The sequence below is a fragment of the Dicentrarchus labrax genome, unplaced genomic scaffold, assembly GCF_905237075.1.
Source record: "Dicentrarchus labrax unplaced genomic scaffold, dlabrax2021, whole genome shotgun sequence".
Lineage (NCBI taxonomy): Eukaryota > Metazoa > Chordata > Actinopteri > Moronidae > Dicentrarchus > Dicentrarchus labrax.
The window spans coordinates 15,125,493-15,150,603 of NW_026136707.1; the positions used below are offsets into that span (position 1 = coordinate 15,125,493).

At 41.5% G+C, this 25,111-nt stretch overlaps 1 protein-coding gene across 4 annotated transcripts in view; it reads left to right on the top strand.

Annotated features, from left to right (window-relative positions):
- ptprub (protein tyrosine phosphatase receptor type Ub) overlaps positions 1-25,111 on the top strand; it is a 152,666-nt gene that overhangs the window by 106,700 nt on the left and 20,855 nt on the right. Inside the window, exons 10-20 of one of the 4 annotated variants that reach the window (XM_051406426.1) lie at positions 1,682-1,883; positions 3,398-3,500; positions 3,589-3,862; positions 8,765-8,801; positions 12,039-12,177; positions 13,142-13,165; positions 13,414-13,568; positions 14,264-14,451; positions 20,551-20,623; positions 20,743-20,819; positions 24,308-24,325. In XM_051406426.1, coding sequence (XP_051262386.1) covers positions 1,682-1,883; positions 3,398-3,500; positions 3,589-3,862; positions 8,765-8,801; positions 12,039-12,177; positions 13,142-13,165; positions 13,414-13,568; positions 14,264-14,451; positions 20,551-20,623; positions 20,743-20,819; positions 24,308-24,325 — 1,290 coding nt within the window. The remainder of the gene's footprint in view (positions 1-1,681; positions 1,884-3,397; positions 3,501-3,588; positions 3,863-8,764; positions 8,802-12,038; positions 12,178-13,141; positions 13,166-13,413; positions 13,569-14,263; positions 14,452-20,550; positions 20,624-20,742; positions 20,820-24,307; positions 24,326-25,111) is intronic. The other 3 variants (XM_051406427.1, XM_051406428.1, XM_051406429.1) reach the window with 3 other exon arrangements.

Here is a 25,111-nt window from a genome sequence, read left to right on the forward strand (position 1 = left end):
CCTAATTTGAATAGTCAGACAGCACATCCAGTAACACTTTGTATCTATAACATTTATGGGAGGGCAGAGATAATATCAAGCAACACTACAAATTTTTAGCATTTTCTTGGAACTCGAAAATGCGCTTTGCTATTTTTGTTCAAAAATACTTTCCTCTCTATTTGATGAGCCATTTTCTCCAAGTGCCACTGCGATTGGCACAGTACAGATATGTGCTTAATCACCAAACCACTCTGCTCCAATTTATATTCTGCTTCACCCAACCCTTTAGCACATGGTGTGCTATGCCTATTTGAACGAAAATAGCAGCGATGCTCGTATACGCTCTCACTGACCTCGTGCACATGGCTTAGCATGTAACGCTGGTCTTGTGCCATCAAAATAGAGCCCTGTGTCATTCATAGATAACTCACATGCATCTGTTGTGCTGTAGGCCTCACATTCAGCAGGATAATGATTCTGGATTTACTTTATACCCCTCTGTCTGTGGTAAGCCATCAGTAGGCCTGCCTACCTATCCTCAAGCCTTCTTTCCTTGGCCTCTTTTGCAATGTCGCCTCAAGGATATTATTAAATAGGATTTGTGGTTTGACATATAAAGTGGAGGCTGCACAGGATTTTTTACTCTGTAGTGTGTTGATCTCCCACGACTGACGAAGAAAGCTGTACACAGAACTGTAGAAATCCTCCTCATTTCTCTCAGATTAAACCATTGACCACTCTGCCTGAGCCCATCGACAGCCATGCTGTCCTGCAAGCCCTTCTCGCTGCTCTGTGCACTGTCAGGCATCTTTTATGTCTGCCTTTGTGGAGGAAACAGAGAGGTCTCTCTGTGTTTAGTCACTGGATGGCTTATAATTCTATCTTCACGCTAAGGAGGCATTACACTCTTATGATAATCAGCAAAGCCTTTGGTTTGGCTTGAGTGGCATCTTCAGTGTGTGTGGTGTGTAATACAAGCATATTAGCGTATACAGTACGTATTGAGTGTGTGTTCATTCCTTCAATGAAGTGGATCTCTTCCAGCTCTAATGTATATCCTAATATGCTCACCCTTGTCTGATTGCAGTAAGGTCATCTAATTTAGCTCCACACTATTTCAAAGAGTATAAGTGGAAATTCTCATGAGAGTACTGTGCAGGCAAGCCAAATCACCTCTTGAAGAAAAACTTTGTAAAAGATTTCACTTTTAAAGGACACTTATGCACAGTAATTTTTGAGCGTTAACAGGAGTTAATTGAACTCATAAACACTTAATGCTATTGATTTAAAACGCTTGAATTCTCTTTTTACTGTGTGGTGTTCTCTGTTCGTGGCCTTTATAATGCGTTACTTAGTGAGAAAATCTTTACCCACTCACAATACTTTTTGAAAAACTTCAGGTTGCTTGTGTGACTTTGACTTCACAGTGCCAATGCGATCAAGTTGTATTTATTTTAAACTGTCAACCCACATGAGCAATTAGCAAACTGATTTAATTCATTTTTGAGTGAAGTGGCTCATTTCAATGAGATGTTAGGATTACTACTTAAGACAGTCGTGTGAACCAAGTTAATGACCTCTGCTGATCAGTATGAAACTCTAAAATTAATTAGAAATTGAACATTTATTTGCAGCTAAAATCAGTCCTAAGGTGACTATAGATTGTATGATATTACCCTGTTTTGTTTTTTAACAACAGATCAGTTACCAGAGTATTGAGTCGTCCGATCCAGGCATCAACGTCCCAGGACCTAGAAGAACTGTGTCCAAGCTGAAGAATGAGACCTACCACATGTTCTCCAACCTCCACCCCGGGACGACTTACCTAATCTCCGTTCGAGCCCGCACAGCCAAGGGCTTTGGCCAGACAGCTCTCACTGAAATCACCACTAACATCTCAGGTATTAGCACCACTGACTGACGGAGAGTCGGTGTTTGCGAGGGAGTGTGAAAGCTGCCGTGAAAAATGAGTGAAATAGATATGGAAACGGGCAGCCTCTCCATGTAGATGCTGCTCTCTGTGCCATCACTGCCTATCACGGATACAGCATGCAGGTATAACACTAGACTTCACCCACTGCGTGCTATAATTAGGATGCAGGTTTTCTCTCTTTTGACCTCGGCATCTTTCTTCTCTGGCAGAGGCAAAACTACTGCTCCCAGAGTGTAAGAGCTATTTTCCATTGCCTCTCCGAACCAGTGACAGACTGTCATCTCACAGTCCTCAAGACATAAATTAACTCATAGGAAGCAGAGAAACACCACAGAGGGGACACTGCTGTGTGTTATGTATAAAGAAAGATGCAGTACATTCTTGGGACCAGAGTGTCACTTCCGAGAGTCTCAGAGCTTATTACTGGTGATAGAAATCCAGTCTTGGTGTTTCTGTTTCCTTTTAATGATGCATTTGCGCTTGTTAAGGGATGGGATTACACCTCTTAGGAACACACAACGCAGCCACTCCTACCTTGTCTCGTGCACAAATTTACTCACTTCTTCTGCTCCTATCTCTTTACAGAGAGGCCAGTTTAGTTTAATTATAGATGTAGTGCACAATCACAGCACATTGCCTGTATGTCAGGCAGAACGTTGGCACAGAGCCAGACCGCAGATAGAGTCCAAAAGTCTTTGCAGATCATCCTCAACCTCCTCCACTGGCCCACGGTGCTGAACATTCACTTACACTGAGTGTCTCTCAAATCTGCATTGACAGCTAGCAAACACTGAACACCTTCAACAGCTACTACTGTCAGCATCTTCAAGCAATACCCACCGCAGAGTGTCCAACTACACACTTTTTCTCATTCGCACCCACGCACGCATGCACGGCACGCACGGCACGCGCACACATACATTCAGGCGCGTGTGCAGCCGTGGCTGATACACAATCATCCTTCAAACAGACTCTATCTGGCAGCAGGCGTCAAAGCCTCTTTTAGTTCTACAAACCACAACAGACCTTTAATGTCAACAAATGCACAATTCAGTTTTCCTTAATGATGTCAGCTCTTTTCTGCTGCAGTATTAGCGAACCGCCTTTTTAATATGATAATCATTGATTCCTCATGAATAGTTTGCTCTCAGTTCCCCTCACTAATTGGCCACCGATATTAAAGAGAAATGTGCCGGGAACATCTCCAGGGAGGAGGACAACTTTAGCCAAATCCTTTTAAATTAAAAACCCCATTCAATTTAGCCTTACTCCCATGAATTTTGACTGGACAACTAGAAATTCAAACAGTTTACTGAATATGAGGATAAGGGTGTTGGGTATGTTAGTACTGGTAGTTGTTTACAGGGAGAAAAGGATGGCTCTTGAAGGTCTGTCAGTTTACAAGACATTGAGGAACTGAACATGTTTATGTGGAAGGAGGAAGAAGCAGAGACTGTTTAAACTGTTTCTGTGTGTCCTCAGCTCCCACGTTTGATTATGGCGACATGCCGTCCCCTCTGAGCGAGACAGAAAACACAATTACTGTCCTGCTGCGCCCCGCCCTAGGCAGAGGGGCACCTGTCAGGTGAGGAAATCCTCTCACACGTACATATTAGATCTTTTTTTTATACCAAACATGGCTTATTAAAGGTGCACATCCACCCTGTGTCCAGTACATACCAGGTGGTGGTTGAAGAGGAGACTGGGAAGAAAGTGAAGAGGGAGCTGGGGATTCAGGAGTGTTTCCCACTGCCCATGTCCCACGGTGAGGCGCAGGCTCGGGGAACACCACACTACTACACAGCCGAGCTGCCACCCAGCAGCCTCCCAGAGCCCAGTCCCTTCACTGTGGGCGACAATCACACTTACAACGGCTACTGGAACAGCCCTTTGGACCCACGCAAGAGCTACCTTGTCTACTTCCAGGCCATGAGCAACTTCAGAGGGGTGAGTGGTTGTAAACTCCCACCAGTGGTGCAGCAGATCTAGGAACACTTCATCAGCTAGCTGTAGACATTAGTGTTCAGGATAATTCTAAGCCAGTGGTATTAATGAGTATCTGTATTTACTAATGCTATGGGTGACGCTGTAGGATGGTTGGCATTGTCTGGGCTCACAACCCTTGAAAGAGTATTTGTGCTGTGATAGGGGGTTGTTGGATGAAAACATATTGAGCTGGCAGTGTAACTACTTGGAAATGATGTATGCTTCGATTCTTTGCAAACAAAGCATGTCTGAAACAGGGAATTACTTGCATGCATTACTTATAGCTAGAAAAGCTGTGATTAGCTTGAATCACTCAGAGTCAACAACGTACTTCACTTCATTTGTCTTTTACTTTCAATGCTTTCCCTTTTGTTATTTTGATCCTGTTACCTCATGTCCCTCAATGAGTAGGCCTTTGATTATTATCTTCTTTTCTCTTTCTTTATGCTCCTAATCAGTGGAGTATCTTTTAAAACAGCCAGTGAATCTTGACCAAAGTAACACAGAACCAGGCTTAAAGTTTATACATTTCTGTATTTGATGTCCATAACAAACACTTAGTTGTAGACCTTGTTAGTTGAGAAGTGGTACGTTATTTCACACTGTTTTGTTTCCATCCAATTCACTGAGCACACAGAGCCCTCCAGTCTCCAGTCATACCCAGAGGACGCCACATTACCTTTCCAAATTCCATTACAGGAAGAGCTGCTACCTGGGCGAGGCAATTACTTAAGGATAATTGGGCACAGGTGCAGATGATCAGAGGTAGAAAGCTGCTGCTTTAATATTCGCAGACTGTGGCAATGAAACTAAGAAATGTTGCCGCAGGTAACGCAGCCTTCTGTGATCCTCAACTGAGAATAAATACACGTAAGCTGGGTTACTGGTCTGTTTGACTGAATCCTGCCAGTGGTTACTTTGTGATCACGTCACTTTTTGGCATTGGCCATGTGTATATTATAAAGTCCCATGAACAGAGCTGGATGGCTCATCCCCGCCAGTAGCATCTTTTTCCAACCCAGTGGAGAAATACACGGAGGGACTGCAGTGTGAGCACTTCACACAACTAGGCTGCTAAGCATGGGATTAGATAGGGGAGGCCTGGCTTTACCAGCGGATGGGATTAGGTTTTGTTTTGCCTGGCGGGGGGCCAGCACCCATGACCCACAATGAGTGGAGCCAAATCACACAGCCAGCACTGTCCCCAGTCTTTCAAACACTGCTGCTGTCTTCGCCTGGAAATACAGTAGCCAGTCACTGCCGAAATCTGGGCAACAGTCCTGCGTTGGTGCTGCAGGACTGAAACAATTAATTTAGTTCCTTCCTCCCAGCACACAGTTGAAGTGTGCTGGGAGGGCAGGGACTTAATTTTCATGGCTGCAAGAGTTTTAGTCAAAAAAACGACTACTTACCCCAGCAAACACATTATTATTGAATCAAAGTTTCAGACATCAGACCAGTCTTTGTTTTAAGTGTGATGTTTCTGCTTTTTTTAAGCACAGGAGTCTTTTTACTCTGTGTGCCAGCCAAAAAATGCAATCAGTTCGGCACAGGTGAGGGGCAGCTCATTTCTGGGCATATAACCAGTCAACAGCAGGGCAGAGAAGAAATGTCACAGCAGGGCTAACGCAATGTCAACCGACACATACGGGCTGTAGCAGAAAAAGTGCTAATTACGCAAAGTTAGTTTAAATAAGAGCATAACATAGTGGCAACTTCAGCGCTCAAAGACCAACAAATTATACGTTTTGACTCTGATGCCTTCTATTGACTCTTAATGATACTCTTAACATGAGTTATTTTTCACTTCACGCAATCTTTTGAAAGCCGTCCCATCCACGTGATAATGAGGGAGTCTATTACAGATGTTAATGTTTGGCTCATGCTGTATGGATTAGAAAGGTGCAGTAATTGCTAAATGTGTTTTGTGCTATTTTATATTTCCCTTTGTATTTTGTCTTCCTGCTTATCCTCCATGTGTAATTATGCATTTCAGGCCTTTTACATTTTAGCACTGTGCTCACTCTGTCACAAAAAGGTAGACCTAAATGGAACATTTTAGCATTTTAAATCAGATTTTGTACAGAAGCATAAATGCAGCCAGCATATGCATGTGCTGTGGGATATTTGTATAGTAGTTTTTGAATTGTGTACAAAAAACATAATTGCCTTATGCCCACTCATTGTGGGAGAAGGAATAAAAGTGTACCTGCTCTTGAACTAAAAGGGTAGCTGGCACTGAAAGCTCTTCTCTCCTAAGAATGAAACATCAGAAAACACTCATATTTACTTGGATAAAACAGTTGCTGATAAGGGTTTCTGCATATGGAAGTGGCGATAAAGTTGTCATGTCATTTAAGATATGTGCACCCTGAACACCTTATTAAAATGTAAACTGAACTGTCAGCTTACTTGTTTTATCATTTAATTGTACTGAATCAGGGTCTGTGTGGTCTATTTAAGTTTGTGTTTGTCTTTGTGGACGGCAGCATTGCACCTAATTCTAAAAACAGTGGCAGTAATGAGAGTAGTTTGAACAGTATGGGACCCATAATATTTGGCATTTACTCATGCTAATTATCAGCTGAGTGGCTGTCAAGCCCCTAATTGTTTTGATTGATTCATCTAAAGAGGTACTTGAAAGACTGTGGATACAGACTGTAGCTTTGAATAATATGCATTCATAACATCTACTCTTACATCTCCCTATTTCACACACAGGCAACCACTGTAAAACCTTGAGTGTGTGTGGAGGAGCCCCGTGTCACATGTTGGCATTTGTGTTTTGTATTTATAGCTGCCAGGAAACACTAGCCCCTTTGGCCTGACTGGCGCAGCACGGCCAGATGTGTGATGTGTGTCCCGCAATCTGTAGCTCGCCAATTAACTCTTCTGCTGAGCCGGCACGCAATGATTCAGATGTGCATGTTTCAGAATGCGTTTCTATCATCACCGCAGCCCATTTTTAAAATCATCTATAGGAAATAGATGTAAATGTACTCTATCTTAATTTGCCAAACCTTTTAATGATGTACAGTAAGATTTTCAAATACTGTCTCTGTAATGGAGGCTGGTTTGGATGAATCAGCTATTTTTGATGGAAAATAGTTCCTATAATTGAGTCAGTCCCTCAAAAGCACAAAGTCACCAGTCAGCGTTTCCAGAGGAGAAATGAACCAGGGATGCACTTTTGAACAACCTGATTAATGAGTATTGATTAAGACGAATAGATATCAATTTTATTATACTAGTGCACCAATAATAATTAGGTCATGCAAATAGCAGTACTACTTCTCAACTTGAAGTACGACTTTTCAATCAGTCTCAAAACGTTTTACATCGAAATATCAGAACGCAGAATAGTATTTGTTTATATTGCTGTTAAATTTAGAGAAAGAAATTCAACAAGTATTAATCAATCATTTTAGCCACACTAACAGCATTCTGCAGTTTGGTCTAGACTGAAATATAACAACTATTGGATGTGTTTTTTTGAAACTTTCCACAGTCATTGATGGTCCCCAGAGGTCGACTCCTACTAACTTTGTTGACCTACTGACTTTTCCTCTAGCACCATCATGAGGTTCACAGTTTTGGTTTTGAGTGAAATTTCAGCCCTAACTATTAGATGGAGATACCATGAGACACATTGATGTTGTCATTGTACTACTACTACTACTGCTACTACTACTACTACTACTACTACTAGCATTTTGTACCTGTTTTAAAGGCAAACCTACATTCTACTGTATAATCATCTATAATGCATCATAAAACAAAAGAAAATGTGCAATACGTCTGATTCAAATCTAATGAGACACTTTGTGAGGACCATGAATGGAAGTGGCACTGGAACTACCATCCACATATGGTAAACATATGTTCTGTCATTCTCTGAATCTGAGCAGTGGGTTTGTGGGAATGAAATGACAGTCTGTCTGACAGACAACATGTTTGTCTACAGTTTGGGTCTGTACTTTCAGATCAAACCAATGGGTTAAGAGCTTGTTAAAGTGTCTGTCAGCTTAAAATGAATTTTCAATTTTAAAAAAGCAATTCAACTGGAGTTTGAGGAAAGCGCTTTTTGCTCATTTCTGAATGGGGAAATTTGCATAATTGTCCCATAATGCCTGAATTAGCATCTGTAAATCTTAATTTGATAATGCATCTCCTCCAAGAGGTGGCAGGATGGAATTGGATTACAGTCTTGGATCTCATTAGTGCTGTTTGACAAAGGTCCTTTTCATAACACCGAGATGTCATCAGCTGAAATTTGAATAAAATTAATTCCTTTTCATAGTGGTGCACTGGTCTGAAACCCTCCTCTTAATTATGCTCGCTCCCTTTCAACTCTCATCTTTTCTCCTTCAGCAAGAATCTCCTTCTCAAGCACTTCACCACAGCTCTCAAGTTTTAGATATTTTGTAATCTCATGTTGTCAATAGGACCTCTTAACTCTGAGGTAATTTGTCCTTTTAGGCTGAATCATTTTTCCTGTAGTTTATCTGTGTCTCTATCATGAAGTAAATTCTGGAAAGGAGTGCAACCCACTCATGTATTAGTAATTTGAATATCGAATCAGGTGGTAGAAACGGAGAGGCAAGACAGCACTGTGGTTCCAGATGCGGTCCAGAGTTACCTCATGTTTCCTTTGTGTTGGAGGAGTAAACATCATGTTTTGATGTTCATTCAGAATGTGTTTTTATCTGCTGTGGTCATATTTTCAACGTGATGTGTGTGTGTGTGTGTGTGTGTGTGTGTGTGTCAGCTCAGTATTTCACATCATCCTCTTTTCTCTTATCACATCTCTTTTATGCAAAATGCAAATCCTCCCTCCCCTCTGATGTTTTCTTTCTCTCTTAGGAATCCAGAATAAACTGCATCCGCATCGCTCGCAAAGGTAATTCAACATGAATATTTCTTCTTCCGCAAACACTGCAACCTTGAATGAGTTTTCCTGCATTGTGTCTCGCAAAATTGTCTTTCTCGTTGTTCTAAGATGAGAAATTAACAATTAAATTGTAACTGTATTGTTTAGTTTAGTCTATATTGCACGGTTACTCACCTCTCTCTCAAGTGGGGATCTGGGCAAATTTTCTCTGCCGGTCCTCGTTGTTTAGCAGTGGGCCTCTGAGAAAAGGGCAACATGCAGGGAGGGATTAGAGGTCAGGCTTTCATCCTGTTTGTTTGGGGGCAGACGCTGGGACACACTATATCAAAGGCAGTCTCTTTGTTCTCATCAGCATCCCACTAGATGGCTACATCTGAGGGCTTTGACCTCAGCGCAGTCCAGAAGGGTCCTCCAGATCAAAACTTCCTGATGGAGCTACCTTGGCCTATCAGTATTAGAAAGCCCTCCCACCCCCGTCTGTACCTCTATCTTTTGGATTCAAGGGGACATGAAAAGGGCAGGGAAATTGACTCTAAGTCCTGATGGCAGGAGAGCCCCTCTGCCACAGTACACTGTCAGATCATGGTGAATAAAAGTCATGTATTTATAGTTATAATAGCACTGCAACAGTAAGCAGAGCCTTACAAGTAAATTGTCTTGGCGGGCATCTTTTTTTTTCTTTTTTTGGTGAAGGTCTTTTTTGTGAGTGAAAAACAAAAGAGAAGAGGCTCTCGTCAAGCATAGAGCCAAGAGGCAAGGCCAGCCATTTTAGCTCACTTCATCTACCTGGTTGGGCATTGATTAATTATGCTTTCTCACAGCAACGGGCTTTACACTGTGCTCGCCTATTTTCCTTGACACTTAGAAAAGATAGAAAGAAAGAAATGCACAATGGAACTACAACAATCAAAATCATTTACATTTAATATGTGAGCAAAATAGTAACATAAAGTCCAATGAGAGAAGAAGGGGAGATAAGACAAGAGACAGAGGAGAGAAAAATACACAAAAAAATTGCCAGTATTACATCATCCAGCATGTGGATGATGTAACTGAATAAAAACCCTGAGAGACAAATTGATAGGTGAAAAATTCTCTGGTTGATTTCCAATTTCAAGGTGCGACAAGTCAGGTTTTTTTTGTCGCTGTTTGTGATCTCCGTGATCCCTCTACCATTAACATAGCCTCTGCATCATCGGGTCCTAAGCCGTTATTATCAAGCAGCCCATCACAAGCAAAGTGGAGGCAAATGATTCTGGCTTGGATAACAAAGCTGGAGATTACATTTCAACTTCCAGGTGACAGTTTAATTAAGGATCCTCTGGCAGGCTCGACACAACAATAGACTTCCATTTCTCCTCTAAGTGCCAATTTCCACCAACGGGCAGCTGGCAGGTGTATGGATTCATGTGGAAATCTATTTCATGCTCGTGTTTGGCTTAATAGAAATTTTGAGGCTAAATGTGGCAAAACCCCCTTATCTGTCCAAAATGTCAGAAAAGTAAAATTGATTTTTCACCACTTCATCTGCATTTCAGCCAATATAAAGTACCCCTGTATTTCATGTGTACATGCCATTTTAAACGAGGTCACAGCATAAAATAAACAGCAAGTGCTGAGTTTGTGTTTGTTTGAATGGAGCACCTTGAGACAGGCTGAAAATCGACAGTGTGTTATTTTCAGTTACAGTAGCTCACAGACACAAAGGCGTGTTTGGATGATGGGGTGTATCTGTGTGTGAAAAGAGAAAAAAAATTATTTATCTTTGATTCAGTCTGACGAAACCCTCTCTTACCTCTTCTGCAAAGTAAAGTATACCTGTCAGATGTGGTGTCTATACACTGAACAACACACCCAGAAATGTCACATTTTTGGAACAACATGTTACTAAGAGGGAGCCATGTTCTCAGCAATTTTAGAAGGAACCCTTCCTTTCTAATATCAAACCAAAGACTTATTTTCTCTACTCAGATGTCCCAAACTCCTGCGTCATTGATTAAAAAATTGTGCCAAATAATAAAATGATATTGCCCTACTTTCTTCTTTGTATGGTATGAGGCTTTTAAAACACCCATAAAGTGCCCACGGCTGCAGATAGTTGGGCTCAAACATGGCTCTGTTTTCATTTTCCCTGCCCCAGATCTGATTTTTCCCCAGCAGGCTGCAAGATAGAGCTCTATCCCCAGGCCTACTCTGACTTTCTGCCGCTCTCCAGATAGGTTGTGCTGTTCCAATAGGCTCAGAAAAGGCTAGTTTCAGGGCTGTCAAGGCCTGGAGTACACGCTGACACACACTAGGAAAACTAGATCAGTGGGCCCCTAGAACAAGACAAAGAAAGGCCCTCTGCTCAGCACCATTTACATAAGTATGAAGCTTTATGCCAGAGAAATGAATAACCTGCTATTATGATAACGACCTTTCCAGTAGCTCACAGACACCAGGGCACCTTGAGATTAGACAGTAGGGATGTGTGGATGACTTGTGACTGGGAAAAATATTTAATTCAGTATTGAATAGAAATGCACCTCAAAGGTTTAGTGCATGTACCATAGCATAAAAGCCTGCAATTGCAATATCATAAGTATAGGTATAGGTTTATTGTTGCAATGCTGTTGAAGAACAATGTGTTGCTTATCTGCAACTCTTGTGAAAATTGTTACTACTTCTACCCCAGTTTATATCAATCTGGTTATTTTCTTGTCTCGATTCCTCTTCTGTAAACATCAGTATAAATCTTAAACAGTCTAAATAGCTGGTTGAAAACCCTTTTGAAAACCAAACTTTTATTCTTGCGTGCCAGCCATAATTTTGTTTGTCACAGCACAAGTTGTCATTATATATCTCTGAGCACCGCAGGTTTGTTGTGTTGGACAACATGGACAATCACTGTCCGCCTTGCTTACAGCATCACTTCTTTATTCTCATGTCTCTTTTATTCATGCAAACTATTTGAAAAAACCCTCTTGAAAATACCACTGTTATTGAAATGTAGCATTCCAAAACCATTATAATTCAGTGGCCCCTTCTCGCAGTATTCATGAGGAGCAGTGTGAAAGTTTGTATTGTCATGTGAAAAGTCTACATTTGTGGGATAGAAAGTTTTATGTGTACAAATAAAAAGTTCTTCAAAAGATGTGAATTTTCAATTTTCCAATCTCTTATGTTCAGTTTTCCACACTCCCTGTTTTAAACTTTCCTGTGAATAATTTCTTTCCTTCCAACCTGCGTCTGTGTTTCTGCTTCTAGCGGCCTGCAAAGATCACCGCAAGGCTCTGGAGGTGTCCCAACACTCTGAGGAGATGGGTCTGATTCTTGGGGTGTGTGCTGGAGGTCTGGTTGTCCTTATCCTTCTGCTCGGCGCCGTCATCATCATCATTAAAAAAGGGTAAACGTCTGCTGACAAGTGTTGAGTACAAAACATGCCTCATTATGCACAATCACACCACATCTCCCACATTGTTTTTCCCTTCATGTTTTGTTTTGGAACAGTTCAGTTTTTATACTTGCTGAACTTTTCGAAAAGGTCATGCTTGTTTAGGGAAGATGCTGGACCCAACAGCCAGAGCTGCATTGTTTTCATTCCCGTATGGTGCACCAGAGGGACCAAACAACTCTCATCTGTGGAGCCTATCTGAGTGTGAAGTATTTAATTAGAGGCGGATGCAATTCAATTAGCCACTTAATTACGCACACCAAGCAGAGGCCTGACCCTTAAATGAGATGGTAATTGGGAGGGAAAAGGTGTGCTTTTAGAGATTATTAGCCAATGATCCCACAGGTCTACAGTAGATCATCTACACCTCTGTCTATGCATGTATTCAGCAGCTGTACTACAGCCTGAGTTTAAGTCTCAAATACGGCTTAACCTGCTTTACTTAAATAAGATTTATTGAAATCTAGAGCCTGCCATGCCAAATGGGCAGTTACTCAGGGCTACAGGAAGCATTATTAAATGGCTGACACAGCGTCCAGGCTAATATTGAATAATGTTGATTTTGAAAGTCACCACTACTCTACACATTAGCCAGGGTTCGTCTACTAAGCCGCCATGAAGTTCGCTCTTAGAGAATTGATTGGTAAATTTGCTGTGACAGGAAACCTTGTGGTCTAGTCCTTGAAATGTAACACTGAAACATATTCGATGGGAGGAAACACACGTTTTTCTGCCTCACTTTGGTCTGTCAGCACCTGCTTAGTACATTTGCATGTGTCATATGGCCTCCTGCATGGCCGAGCTCATGAGAGGGTGGTTCTCATTTTCACTGTAATCAATGCATTCAGCTGACATTGCTTTCATATTACATCTCTTCTTTCTCTTGATTTTTTTTCTTCTCCTGCACTCTTGCCAGAAGGGACTACTACTCTTACTATCCGTAAGTGACTCCACCTCTTAGCTTTTCCATCGTTTTGTGATCCATCATACACATGCTTGTGCTCTGGCTGTCAGTCATAAGTTGTAGAGGGACGACAATAAAGCAGTTGGTTGGTGTATACACCTCTTTCATCACATATTTGTCTTTACTAAACCTAGCATTTTCTTTTTCTCCCTCTCTCTGTCTGCCCATTACAATCTCTCCTGCATTGCAATTCCCCCTCCTTATTCTTCTTTATACATTAATAGGAAACCAGTGAACATGAATAAGACGCCCATTACCTACCGGCAGGAGAAGAGCCACATGGGTTCCATGGAGCGCAGTTTCACAGACCAGAGCACCCTACAGGAGGATGAAAGAATGGCTCTTTCCTTCATGGATGCACACACCTGCGGCACACGCAGTAAGACAAATGCATTGAGAATCACACATACTGTACTGTACACAAACCTACCAGCTTACCACAACTACACAATGCAATTTCAAACTTGACGCAATTCATCTCTCACTTTGTAATCTTGTTGACCGTCACTCATTCACTCCATAAATGTCTGAATCATTCTGAAAGATAGTTATCGTCCTGTGTGAAAAACATTATTTGGTACGACTTACCCTCAGCTATTCACTGCCTGCAGCTGATACACAAAGAATCTCACAAGATTGTAAAAAAGGGAGAATTGCACAAGTGAAGTAACATATTTGACTGAAATCATTTGTGATTTTTGTCAGTGCATTTCATCTTGATCTCTTTTCTAATATTGTCAGTCTCACAGAGAGGGAAAGACAGATGTGTTTACTTTACAACGTTGGTACAGATCTTTGTCTGCTTCACACAGACAGAGCTGCTGTCACATCTACATAAGATATATTTTGAAGAACAGACAAACCTTAGCAAAGTGACACACCTGTAACATATACTGTACTCTACTGGACTGTACTGCACTGTCAGTACCAGCATGCAGAGTGCCATTATGTGATGTTAACATTTTGAAAAGTAACACCAGTGTTGCATCACAAACTAAATTTTATACCATAACCTGGCTTTACATTGATTTTTCAACTGCAATTGCACTAAAATTGCAAATGTGTTTGGCGCAGGTGATGCTCGTAGTTCAGTGAATGAGGCCAGCAGCCTGCTGGGAGGATCCCCGAGGCACCAGTGTGGACGCAAAGGCTCCCCCTACCACACAGGGCAGCTCCATCCCGCTGTCCGTGTGGCTGACCTTCTCCAGCACATCAACCAGATGAAGACTGCCGAGGGCTATGGCTTTAAACAGGAATATGAGGTGAAAGGCCGTTATTACACTTCTCTTTTACAATCTGACAACTTAAGACAACATAGACAACTATTAATGTTATACTCTGACGACATGAAATGAACATCAACAAAGTATTGCTGCTGGTGAAGCAGTGTCAAGTACTGTGGACCATTATAAAAGAGATTTTAGAACTGCAATATTCTAATTCAGTATTCACACTGTGATTGTATTATTAAATGATCAACCTTAAGTGTAAATTCAACACCATGATTATAATTGGTCCATTTATTCCTACTTTAACATACAGCAAGTGAGAGAACTAGAGGCAAGAACACCCAAACTGCAGAAATGTAAATTATCCAATATCACAGTCGGAGGCTTTTTCACCTTTACTTTGAATTCCAATTGGTCTAGTTGCCTTCATGTTTATGTACCTTATTGGAAGTTTTATTCGTTTCCCTACCAAGGTTGTCAGTGATGTTATAGCATCTCAGTTCCCATGGGAAGAGAAATGTTCCCTGCATGGTGTCTTCCACATCCTGTTTTCTATAGTGTTCTTCTGTGTAGTATCTGTGGAATCACAAGTGTCATGCTGAAACTGTTGTGACAGAAGCACTGAAATAGAGTCAAAGAGAAATAAATATGAACAAGCTTCTCCTGCTTTTCTCAATAATAGGTCACAAGGTCAGAGTCGTCAATGGAACTGCTGGTTATGTGTATGAATAATAGATGCTTCATTGTGACTTATGCAGTTAGATAACTTTAAATCCATATATTTATCCATCCATCCATCCAGTAGCTGCTTAACTGGGTTAATGTCACAGCAAAAAGCTTCTTCTTTGGAAGGTTTTCTTGGTGCTTCCATGGCATCTGAAAGGTATCATCTCTTGAACATGTGCCAGTTCTATCCTTAGGTCTCCTCTAAATCTAGTTTGCCAGTATACCTGTAAAGCTGTGACCCGGGGTGTTACAAAGATCTTGTCTCTTAGTGTGGAAGAGCATTGACACAGCACCAAGTTCCCCCAAGGAAGGCCAGCCACCTTGTAGGGAAAAAACTTTTTTCGCCTCTGGTATCCATGATCTCATTCTTTCATCCTCTTCTCAGAGCTCATTGCCATAGGGGAGGTTGTAGCATAGACAAAAGACAAAGCTTCTACTGTTAGCTCCCTCTTCACCGTAAGGTCTGATACAGTGGCTACTCTGATGCGCTTCCATCCCAGGTTGGGTGCTTCTAATACAGTGGAGAAAACGGCAAGTTAAAAAGGCTGCTGGTGCAGTACTTAAAAGAAGTGAAAGCATTGTTGTTGATGAAGCAACAGTACTTGGTGCCCCAGGGAGGAAGGTAGGTCAGTACCCAGACTTTCCTCAGCAGGAGTGGTTGACCCTAATTGGCAACATTGTTAGGAGGTAGAAGGACTATTTTGAGGAATTTCTAAACCTTACAGACAAACCCTCGGTGCTGTTTGAAGAGTGTTTGAGTTTGTATACTCAGCAGAGGACGGTACACTAGTGAGAGATGCCCATGGTGGAAGAGACTGATTCTGTCTTCCTGACGACAGAAAATTGGATCACCTTTAAACCTGCCATCGATAAGTGACGTGTGACACAGATTTGAGGCCACTGTGGCTTGTCCCATCCAGATGAGACTGTGATTGAGTGCCTAAAAATGTACTAGTTCCGGTATCTTTATTGGCTAGTCAAAAGTAAGAAGGATCATGTGTAATTACTACATGTTGTAGATAACTGTTAGCTTAGAGAGGCCACATTAGTTGGACTGATCTTGCGAGAGTGGTGTGGGAGGCCATCAATCCTCCACTGACATCATCCATGCGCCCTCCTGACCACCCACTGAAATTAATTAGCAGGGTTAAAAAGGCATCTGGATCACACTGTTGCTGCGCGTATGAATAAATCATCCTCATTTGGGCCCCAAAGAAGACCTCTGTCATGACGGCAGGCCTGATGAGGTTAAACGTCTCTGGAGGTGCTCTAGTTAGTGAATCCCCTGTCCACTGCTAACAGATTGTAGGGTAGCAAAGAGAGGAAAGAGGAGTCTGAAGGGAAGAAAGATGAAAGGGTACAGAGGGAGAAATGTGAGGAAAGAGAGCTCTTGGCTCCCGTGCCCTGTAACCTCCAAATAACCTCCTCCCAGTAGCAATGTTAGTATTTATCTCCCTCAACAATATATGGTGCAACTTAATTGCTCTATAATTGGCAAAGGTAACCATCAGACTGTGATGCACAGGATTCTCTTCACCTTGGGGACCACTAGATGTTGTTGATGGGGACATCCCTGATCTGTTCAGGATTTGGGATACTCACATTGCAGAGGTCCGATGATGACACTTGGGTTTAGATCTGGGATGTCCAAATCAGATGTCTCGTCATGTAGTGGCTCTGCATTCCTAGGGTAGGGAATTACCACTGATTCATACTATTATTAGTCAAGTTGTTGTCCAGGAACCTACGTACAAGAAATTGTTCTGAATCTGCTTGCACCACCACTGTTGTTTGTTGTAAGTCACTTTGCTGGGCAGATCACTACTTGGTTAGTTTGTTTTTGCACCAATGCACCACAGGATTTTAGTCCTGAATTGAACCGTATGTACAGACAAGTTTGTTTTCCAGAACATTGCTTATCCCCCTCCTGCTGTTGCAGTGGCTGCTATCTCTACTTGAATTGTTCAGGGGCACATAATGAAGGGCCCAGACCTCTGAATACCTCTCTCCAGTGAAACGATTGTGGCTGAGAGTTGAGATCACACCCTGGGGAGAAGTCCATCCCGGTCACCCACGGCCCATGGCATTCATGAAAAAGAGAAAACAGCTTTTGTCTTTGGTTCATGGTTTTCCCCTCTGGAACTCTGCTTGTAGACTCATTAAACTGTCCCTCACGGGCAAAACACACTCCACTCAAAAAATCAATACACACCTCTTTGTTATTTTTTTCTCTGTGCGCTAGAGTATGTGTTTTGATGGAGTGTCTCTCTCTATTATGAAGGAAAATGATTAGGAGTATCATATTACACTCCCCTGACAGGTATAGGTTTTTATTTCCCTGAAGAATACCTATGTTCTGTAAAAACACTGATCAAGAATTTACAGTGACTTGTAGAGGGGCTTGTATGTGTGGCAGCTGCTGTCACTACATTCATTTTCCCACTGCAGAAACTTACGAGTAAACAACAGCGGAGCTTTACTGGAGAACTCAAAACTTTCATTGTAGCACCTTGAGGCTGAGGTTAGCAGGGAAGATGGAGTGACTGACTTCAAAGTGTAGTTGCAGCAGGAGCTATTAAATTACTGTGTTTATTTAAAAAAAACAACAACTACCTCATGCCACGTTTTTGGTAGCATGAATCATGCTTATTCGTCATATTTTTTTGACTAGAATATTCGATTAAATTGTCCCTTAGTTTGTGTATCACATCTCAGACATCTCTGATTGGATTTTGACTGAATGTTGAGGGATTATGAATCTCATGATTGTTTTTTGACATTTAGAAATTATGTGGGTGAAAAAGGAACAGGTCAGAACGAGGTGACCCAACAGTTGAGTGATCCGGCAAGGGAAATAGTGGGGGACAGCATGTCCACTGTTACAGAGGTTACTGAGGGGTAACAAATAATGCACATAATGAAATCTAGTGGGATGTTGATAGCACATCAAGATGTTAAAATTAGAAAAAGGGATTTAAAAGTGAAATAGTGTCAATAGTTCAGGACTGTACTTGACTGTCATTATTTCCTTCATCTAATTTTATATGATCCTCTTAACCAACCCACCCAACTGATCCCTGCCAATGAGGGTTTCTAATCAATCTTCCACGGGTCTGTGTTATCTCCCTTCCCTCCCCTTCAATATACTGCTACTCTCTCACAGTTTTTCTTCCTCTGTTTTTCCTCTCCCTGCTTCCATCCCCTCTCTAGAGAGTTGAGCAGAATAGTGGTGGGAGCAGAGAAACAAAGAGAGCTCAGAGGTCTAGTGTCAAAAATATAAGAGATGGAGGAAGAACAAGTAGGAAGAGGTGGACAGGGAGAGGAGTTGAAGAGGGGTAGAAGGAGGTAAAGAGAACAAGGGATTCATCGAGAGAGTCAGACCCAGAGAGAGCGCGCATGGAAAACTGAGCAAAAATTGAGAAGGAGGGTGTAATCCCAGGAAGGATTTGGTTGGTTCTTGGCTCTCTGTGGGGAGAACTGCGTTGTAATCCCCTGCTCAGCATGCAGACTTGGGCAGAGTTTCACCAAATTCCCCCAGTGGCTGAGAACCACAGGGGGTAGGCTGGTATGGATATGTGTGTGTGTGTGTGTGTGTGTGTGTGTGTGTGTGTGTGTGTGTGTGTGTGTGTGTGTGTGTGTGTGTGTGTGTGTGTGTGTGTGTGTGTGTGTGTGTGTGTGTGTTTCTATTCATGGGTCTGAAGGGGTTGTTTGCCAGCTTAATTTGGCCCTACAGTGGACGCTTAAAAATGGCTTATGACGACGCATGAGAGTAAGGGCTCTCCAGTGCATCCATGCAGACAGGTGGATGATAGGGAATGAGGAGATGTGTGACTCAGTATGATGTGTTATAATACAGCTGAGCAGCCATCCACCAAGCAGACAGACAGCCCCACTGCCTTCATTCTAATTGCCACACCTCTCAGCATGCAGTGGTTAGTATACTGCAGTTTATTATTATTTCTTCTCATTTTGAAAACAGTTCTTAAGAGGCTAGCGTTTGTTTTTAGTATATCATTTCTGTTCTCACACAGTAAATCTGCAGTGTACAATGACAATAGTTTTGGTACAGGTAGCACTGGAATTTGTTTTGCCATTTCTAAAACAATGGATCCTTTAAACAAAATAGATAAAAGCATGCTTCTCATTTCTTACATTTTAAGTGGCTCAAGAGCTGAGCAAGAGCTGTGGCTCAGAGGCAGAGTGGGTCGTCCTCTAATCGGAAGGTTGTTGGATCCATCCCCGGCTACTCCCGCCACGTGTTGAGGTATCCTTGAGCAAGATACGGAACCCCAAATTGCTCCTGATGCTGTGCATCGGTGTGTGAATGTGTGTGAATGAGTTAGTTTCTGTTTGATGGACTTTGCCATCGCTGAGTGAATGTGTGTGAAAGGGTGAATGTGGCATGTAGTGTAAAAGCGCTTTGAGTGGTCGGAAGACTAGAATGGTGTTATACAGGAACAGGTCCATTTACCATTTACCATCTTACATATTACAACTGTCTCCATGGCCAGCTGGCTAATTAAACTGATATCAGCTCAAGGAGTTGGTTGAAAACGCAAAAAAAACTCATGTGATGCTAAGCTCATGTTGATCCATGTAGAAGACAACGATTAAAGCAACGTGACTGTGTTGTAGTTAGGTCCTAGTTTTATGTAAGTAAGTAAGTACAATAATGAAATATCTAAGGTCACTGCTCTCTCACAACATTACCCTGTTTGGCTGTGTGACGTACATACTTTGGTTAATTTACAAACAGTATTTTCAATTTTAATGTTACAAGAGAAAAGCCTTTTAAGATGACGACTAACCCGCTGAAAACGTTGAGGTTGCCCCGAGTGTGAACTTCTCCAAATCCAATAACGACTCGGGCTTAAATGCTATAGCCTGAACTCTGATGGCATCCACCACCCACTTCCACTGCTAGTAAGCTACGTAGCCAGACATGCTAACAGTTGGTTAGCAGTGAAACACACTGTTTAATTTCTCACGTTTGCCTGTGTTTTTGGTTTTGGAATTGATACAAAAATAAGACACCACCATCCAAACTATTTAAATAACGAGTTTGGTCTTTTTATACAACCCCACACAACCCCGCCTATGCTGTGATAAAATTTGATTCACTGATTATTTTGATGGATTTGCGTATCTCTTGGTACTCTCATTGATGGCGTACTCAGAATTTTAACTCAGTAGGAATATAACCACTGGGTTAAAGAGTCTTGATTTCCTTAGCTGTACTATATGCTGATAGGCTTTTATCATGCTCACTATGTAACATACGTTTTCTTTATCACACATAAAACAAAAATGATGTGTTGAAGATTTGTTTGTGTAAGATATTTGAATGGTTATTACAGAGAGGCCCTATTCCTAAAATCTGCAACGATTGTCTCTTTATCTCTGCAGAGTTTCTTTGATGGCTGGGACTGCACAAAGAAGAAGGACAAGACCAAAGGGAGGCATGACACCTTGTTGGGATGTAAGTCATCAGCGCTCTTTTTATCCTGTGTTAAAAAAACAACAAAACTGTGTTGAAAGTATTGTGGAAACTGTTGTACTTTAACGTTCCTTTGCTCTTTTTTTTTTCATCTGTCTCAGATGACCGCCACAGAGTCAAGCTCCACCCTCTCCTGGGAGACCCCAACTCAGACTACATTAACGCTAACTACATTGATGTAAGTCTAATCCTGTTTTTCTGTCTCTTTTCTACATGGGATACAAATAGTGACGCTATCTCTCACACCCTGCAAAGCCGCAGTCCATCTCTCTCATTCCTGTAAGCTCACCAGTCTGCTGGCCCACTTTCACCTGGAGGCTTCCATCCAATCAAACACTTTTCCTATTGGTGTTTTGCCAGATGCCGTGGTTGTCGGCACCGAATCCCTGACCCAGACTGACTCTGCTATCACTTTTATTAAAACAGAGTGGAATAAATGCATTTAATGCCTTGCAGAGGAGATGAACCTTTCTGTAAGATGCCACAAATCCCCCTAAATTAAATAGACATGATTGATGTTATTCAATCTCTGGATGGGCCCGGAAGAGATGATCCTTTCCACTGTTCACCTTAACTGTCTGCCACATATGCAGCGCCACAGTAACATTCTCACTGATCATATGAAATACATGTATATGTTGCTGATGTGTCTCACACAGTCTCATTCATACGTGTTCCCATTCATAAAAACTAGAGGAGGCTGTGTTTATTCAGAAAGCAGAAGTGCACGTGTAGATGGCAGGAGTGAAGTTATTCACAAAAGAAATCAACCCAGAATTTGAAAAAATAAAATAAAATACAGTTTTACCATCAGATATACTGTAGAAAGAACCTTGTATTTTGGCTCCCCTGTGAATTTGCTGTCACAGCCCTCAGTTGTTGCTACTCATTTGAGTTATGTCAAGGGAAGTCTGACAATCTGATAGGACTTCTTTATCTCGCAAGATTTATTTGCACGCCTCTCATTGCGACTACTGTAAAGTAAATACAGCACTCTGGGAGAAGTTGAAGCAAGCTGATGTACTCCCACTCCTGTTTGAGACTGATAAGAGGTTGAAAGATCCTGTTCCTGTCGAAATCTTTATAAAGAATATATTTGAATAATAGAGAAAATAACTAGTTGCATAAGTTGGCATCATTTTGGGCATTTTACTCCTTTAGGCCAAATTGTGTCATCAAAATTGTTTGACACTACAGGGCTTTTTTCCTCTCTTTTATTTCTCTGTAGAGAACAGGCAGTGGTGAGATGCTTTTAGAGAGTTCATTACAATGAGAGGGCATTAAAAACCTGGCCTGCTGTTAGGACTGTAGTTATTGTGATGGTCTCCATTAGCGTTTAGGGCACAGAGGTGCAGGCATTAGAGAGAAAACACCACTCAACAGCCACTACAGTGTCAGAGTCAGTGATGTTACTCCCTGACAAGCCAGACCCAGCAAGCTGAATAGTAACTACTTAGTCACAGAGAAGCATATTTTGGACAGCCTATGATTATTTCACCAGAGGTTAAATAGTAAAGTTTTTCCACCCTCTGAAACATTATTGCGCTTTCAAAACAGAGGTGAGAAAGTGCAATCTCTCCGTTTCCTCTTTCTCTGTCACTTAATGCCGGAGTCTTTGCTCGGCTGCGGTGTGTGTTGCCTGACGAGGTGCAGAACTTTGCATATGTTTGACAGCTTCCTGCACCTGTTGGAAATGTAGAGCAGTCCAGTGCGTCACGGCTGTTGCTAATTTACATTTCGTCTGCTTCTAAAGAGTAACAAGGTCTTGCTGGCAGGTGTAGAATGGCCACACAAATCACAAACATCCACACACACACACACCCACACACACACATACACACACCCACACATATATCTATATAAACAGATAATAAATTTACCTTTAACTTAAACATGAACTGTAACACATTACAAATGAACACTTTACTGTAATCACTGTACATTTGTCTGTTACGCTCTAATGTAACGCATTACTGATATTAATTAAACAATTTTGTTACATGCTACATAAGAAACAAAAGAGACTCCTCCTCATATGGTGTAACCACTGCTTTTGTGATTAACACCGCAAATAAGCTGTTGAGGGAACGACAAGTGAGTTCGGCTCGTTAAATGCAGTTCCTATTACGTTATGTCAGGTGATATTGTGAAGTAACGAGTACTGTAATAAATTACTTTCTGCTGGGAGGAATTATCTAAAGTAGTGTATTACTTTTTTGAATAATGACCCCAACACTGGTCATAAATATTTAAAATTATTTTGAAAAAGGGGAACTCTACCGATTTTATACATTAAAGTCTGTTCACAAGTCTTGGGAAGTATAAAGCCTTTTGTGGCTCCCGAAAGAGCTCTGTGAATTCTGTTACAGTCCTCCAAGTAATGTCACTTGAGTCAGCAGTGGTTGGAGCTGAAGACTACAAGTTTGAAGATTAAAAAATCTTGGGGTGTGGGGTTAGAAAGAAGTGAGCTCACCAAGAACTCTTTACATGAGTACAATGGTAAATCGGTGTCTTTCCAGTTTAAAAAACTAGTTTTCAGGTGCTTTAAAGAGTGACTACTTAGATTATATTGTTACTTTAAAAGAAGATGACTAATTTGTTACCCAGTTCATAAACAAGCATTGATCATAAAATGTGGCCTTCCTATGCTGTTGCAATGCAACATGCATTGAAATAAGATAAAAGAGACTTTATTGATCCCACACTGGGGAAATTCACTCGATACAGCAGTTCCAGATACAACACAACACAATGGATAAAAAAATACACATTAAATAAAAAATAGAACAGAAAAATAGATATAATGAAAAAAAAATGTTCACTATATACAGCTTTTTATATACAGATGTAATTGATATGGAACATTGCACAGGTCACAGCAGGAGGTAGTGGCATGGTGTAAAAATAAATTATTGCACAGAACAAAAATATATACAGCAGTATAGTTTAGAAAGTATAGGCTATAGACAAGGCAATGAATATATAGTACGGGTCTAATATTAATAATATGCATGATGTATGTAAAACTGCATAGTGCAGGTATTAAATGAAAGTGACTGTGACAAACAGTGCTACATTATGTTGTTGCTGAGTTAAAAAATCTCACAGCTGTTGGAATGAAGGACCTGCGGTAGCGCTCCTTCTTGCACTGAGGGTGCAGCAGTACATTGCTGAAGGAGCTGCTCAGGGACCCCACAGTCTCATGCAGGGGATGAGAGGTGACATACAAAGACTGTAGCCATATTTTAAAAATGGTGATCCAGTCCCATTTTCCAATTAGCAACATAATGTGTGAGACACAGCAGGATTTCTCTTTTGTCTACTTTCCTTTAATAGAAAATCCCTAATGCAAATTTAATAGTTAAAAGAAACCAAAAGTAATTTTCATTTTAAAAACTTAAACCGATACATTAGAGTAAATGAAAAAACGATGGCCTTAGGACATACATTCCCACAAGAAATTAATGCTGTAACACTAAAGCCCAGTCCGGCTGTACTTACATAAATGCACATGCGCGCACACATACAGCTACACACACACGCACACACCTCTTCCCACCTGTCTGTAACCATAACTCCTACTTACCAAAAGCTTCTTTCATTAACTAGCCTATATGTCTTCTTTTTCTACTCCCCTCCCCACTTCCTCGACCTTGGACCCTGTAGATTCGGATTAACAGGGAAGTAAGTACTTCACTGCTCGTTCCTCTGCCTGCCATTGCTCTATTTCTGCTCTTTCCCCCTCTTCTCTCTCCACCTACCTCTTCTCTTTCCACTATCCTCTATCCACAAATGCTCAAAGGTCAGTGTGTTTGAGGTTAGTGCACATTTGACAAAAAGAAAATACAAATAAAAAAACATGCCCTTTTAGCTAATGATTTTAAATGAACACAAGGAGGACCAGGCTGTCTTTGTTAGTTCTCATAAGTGGTCAAAACTCAGAGAGTTTAGTTGCTAAGGTGACCGTCTTCAAGAGAGGAGTAGTAACAGTCATGCTGATAGTGTTTGGCGAGGGCCAGAGGAATTGTGGATAGCAGGCCGCACAGCACTGGTCATCCATCTCCATTTCAAACATGTCCCCCGTTTATCTGACTGGATGCAATTCAGTTTAGCAACGTGGGCAGACTCGACATATATGGAAGATGCCCTCTGCAAAAAGATAAAAACTGTTATCAACATGGATTGCCCCATCATTCTGATTTGATGAGAGCCGGTGGGCTCGGGCATTTATTCAGATTATTCCTGACCTGCCTTCTCCACTCCACAGAGTCATGTAAGGTAATTGGGGCGTCAATTATCCGTCCAGCTGCTCCTCTCAAAATGATAATAAACCGTGAGCCACAACATCCATGTGGCTTTTCTAGGAGATGATTTTATAGGGCTGTGTCTTAGAAAACAGGTGTCTCCTTTACCTTGAAAGCATAGATGAGCACTTATTTCCAGGAGGTCTTCCTTTGAACAGTTTGCTCG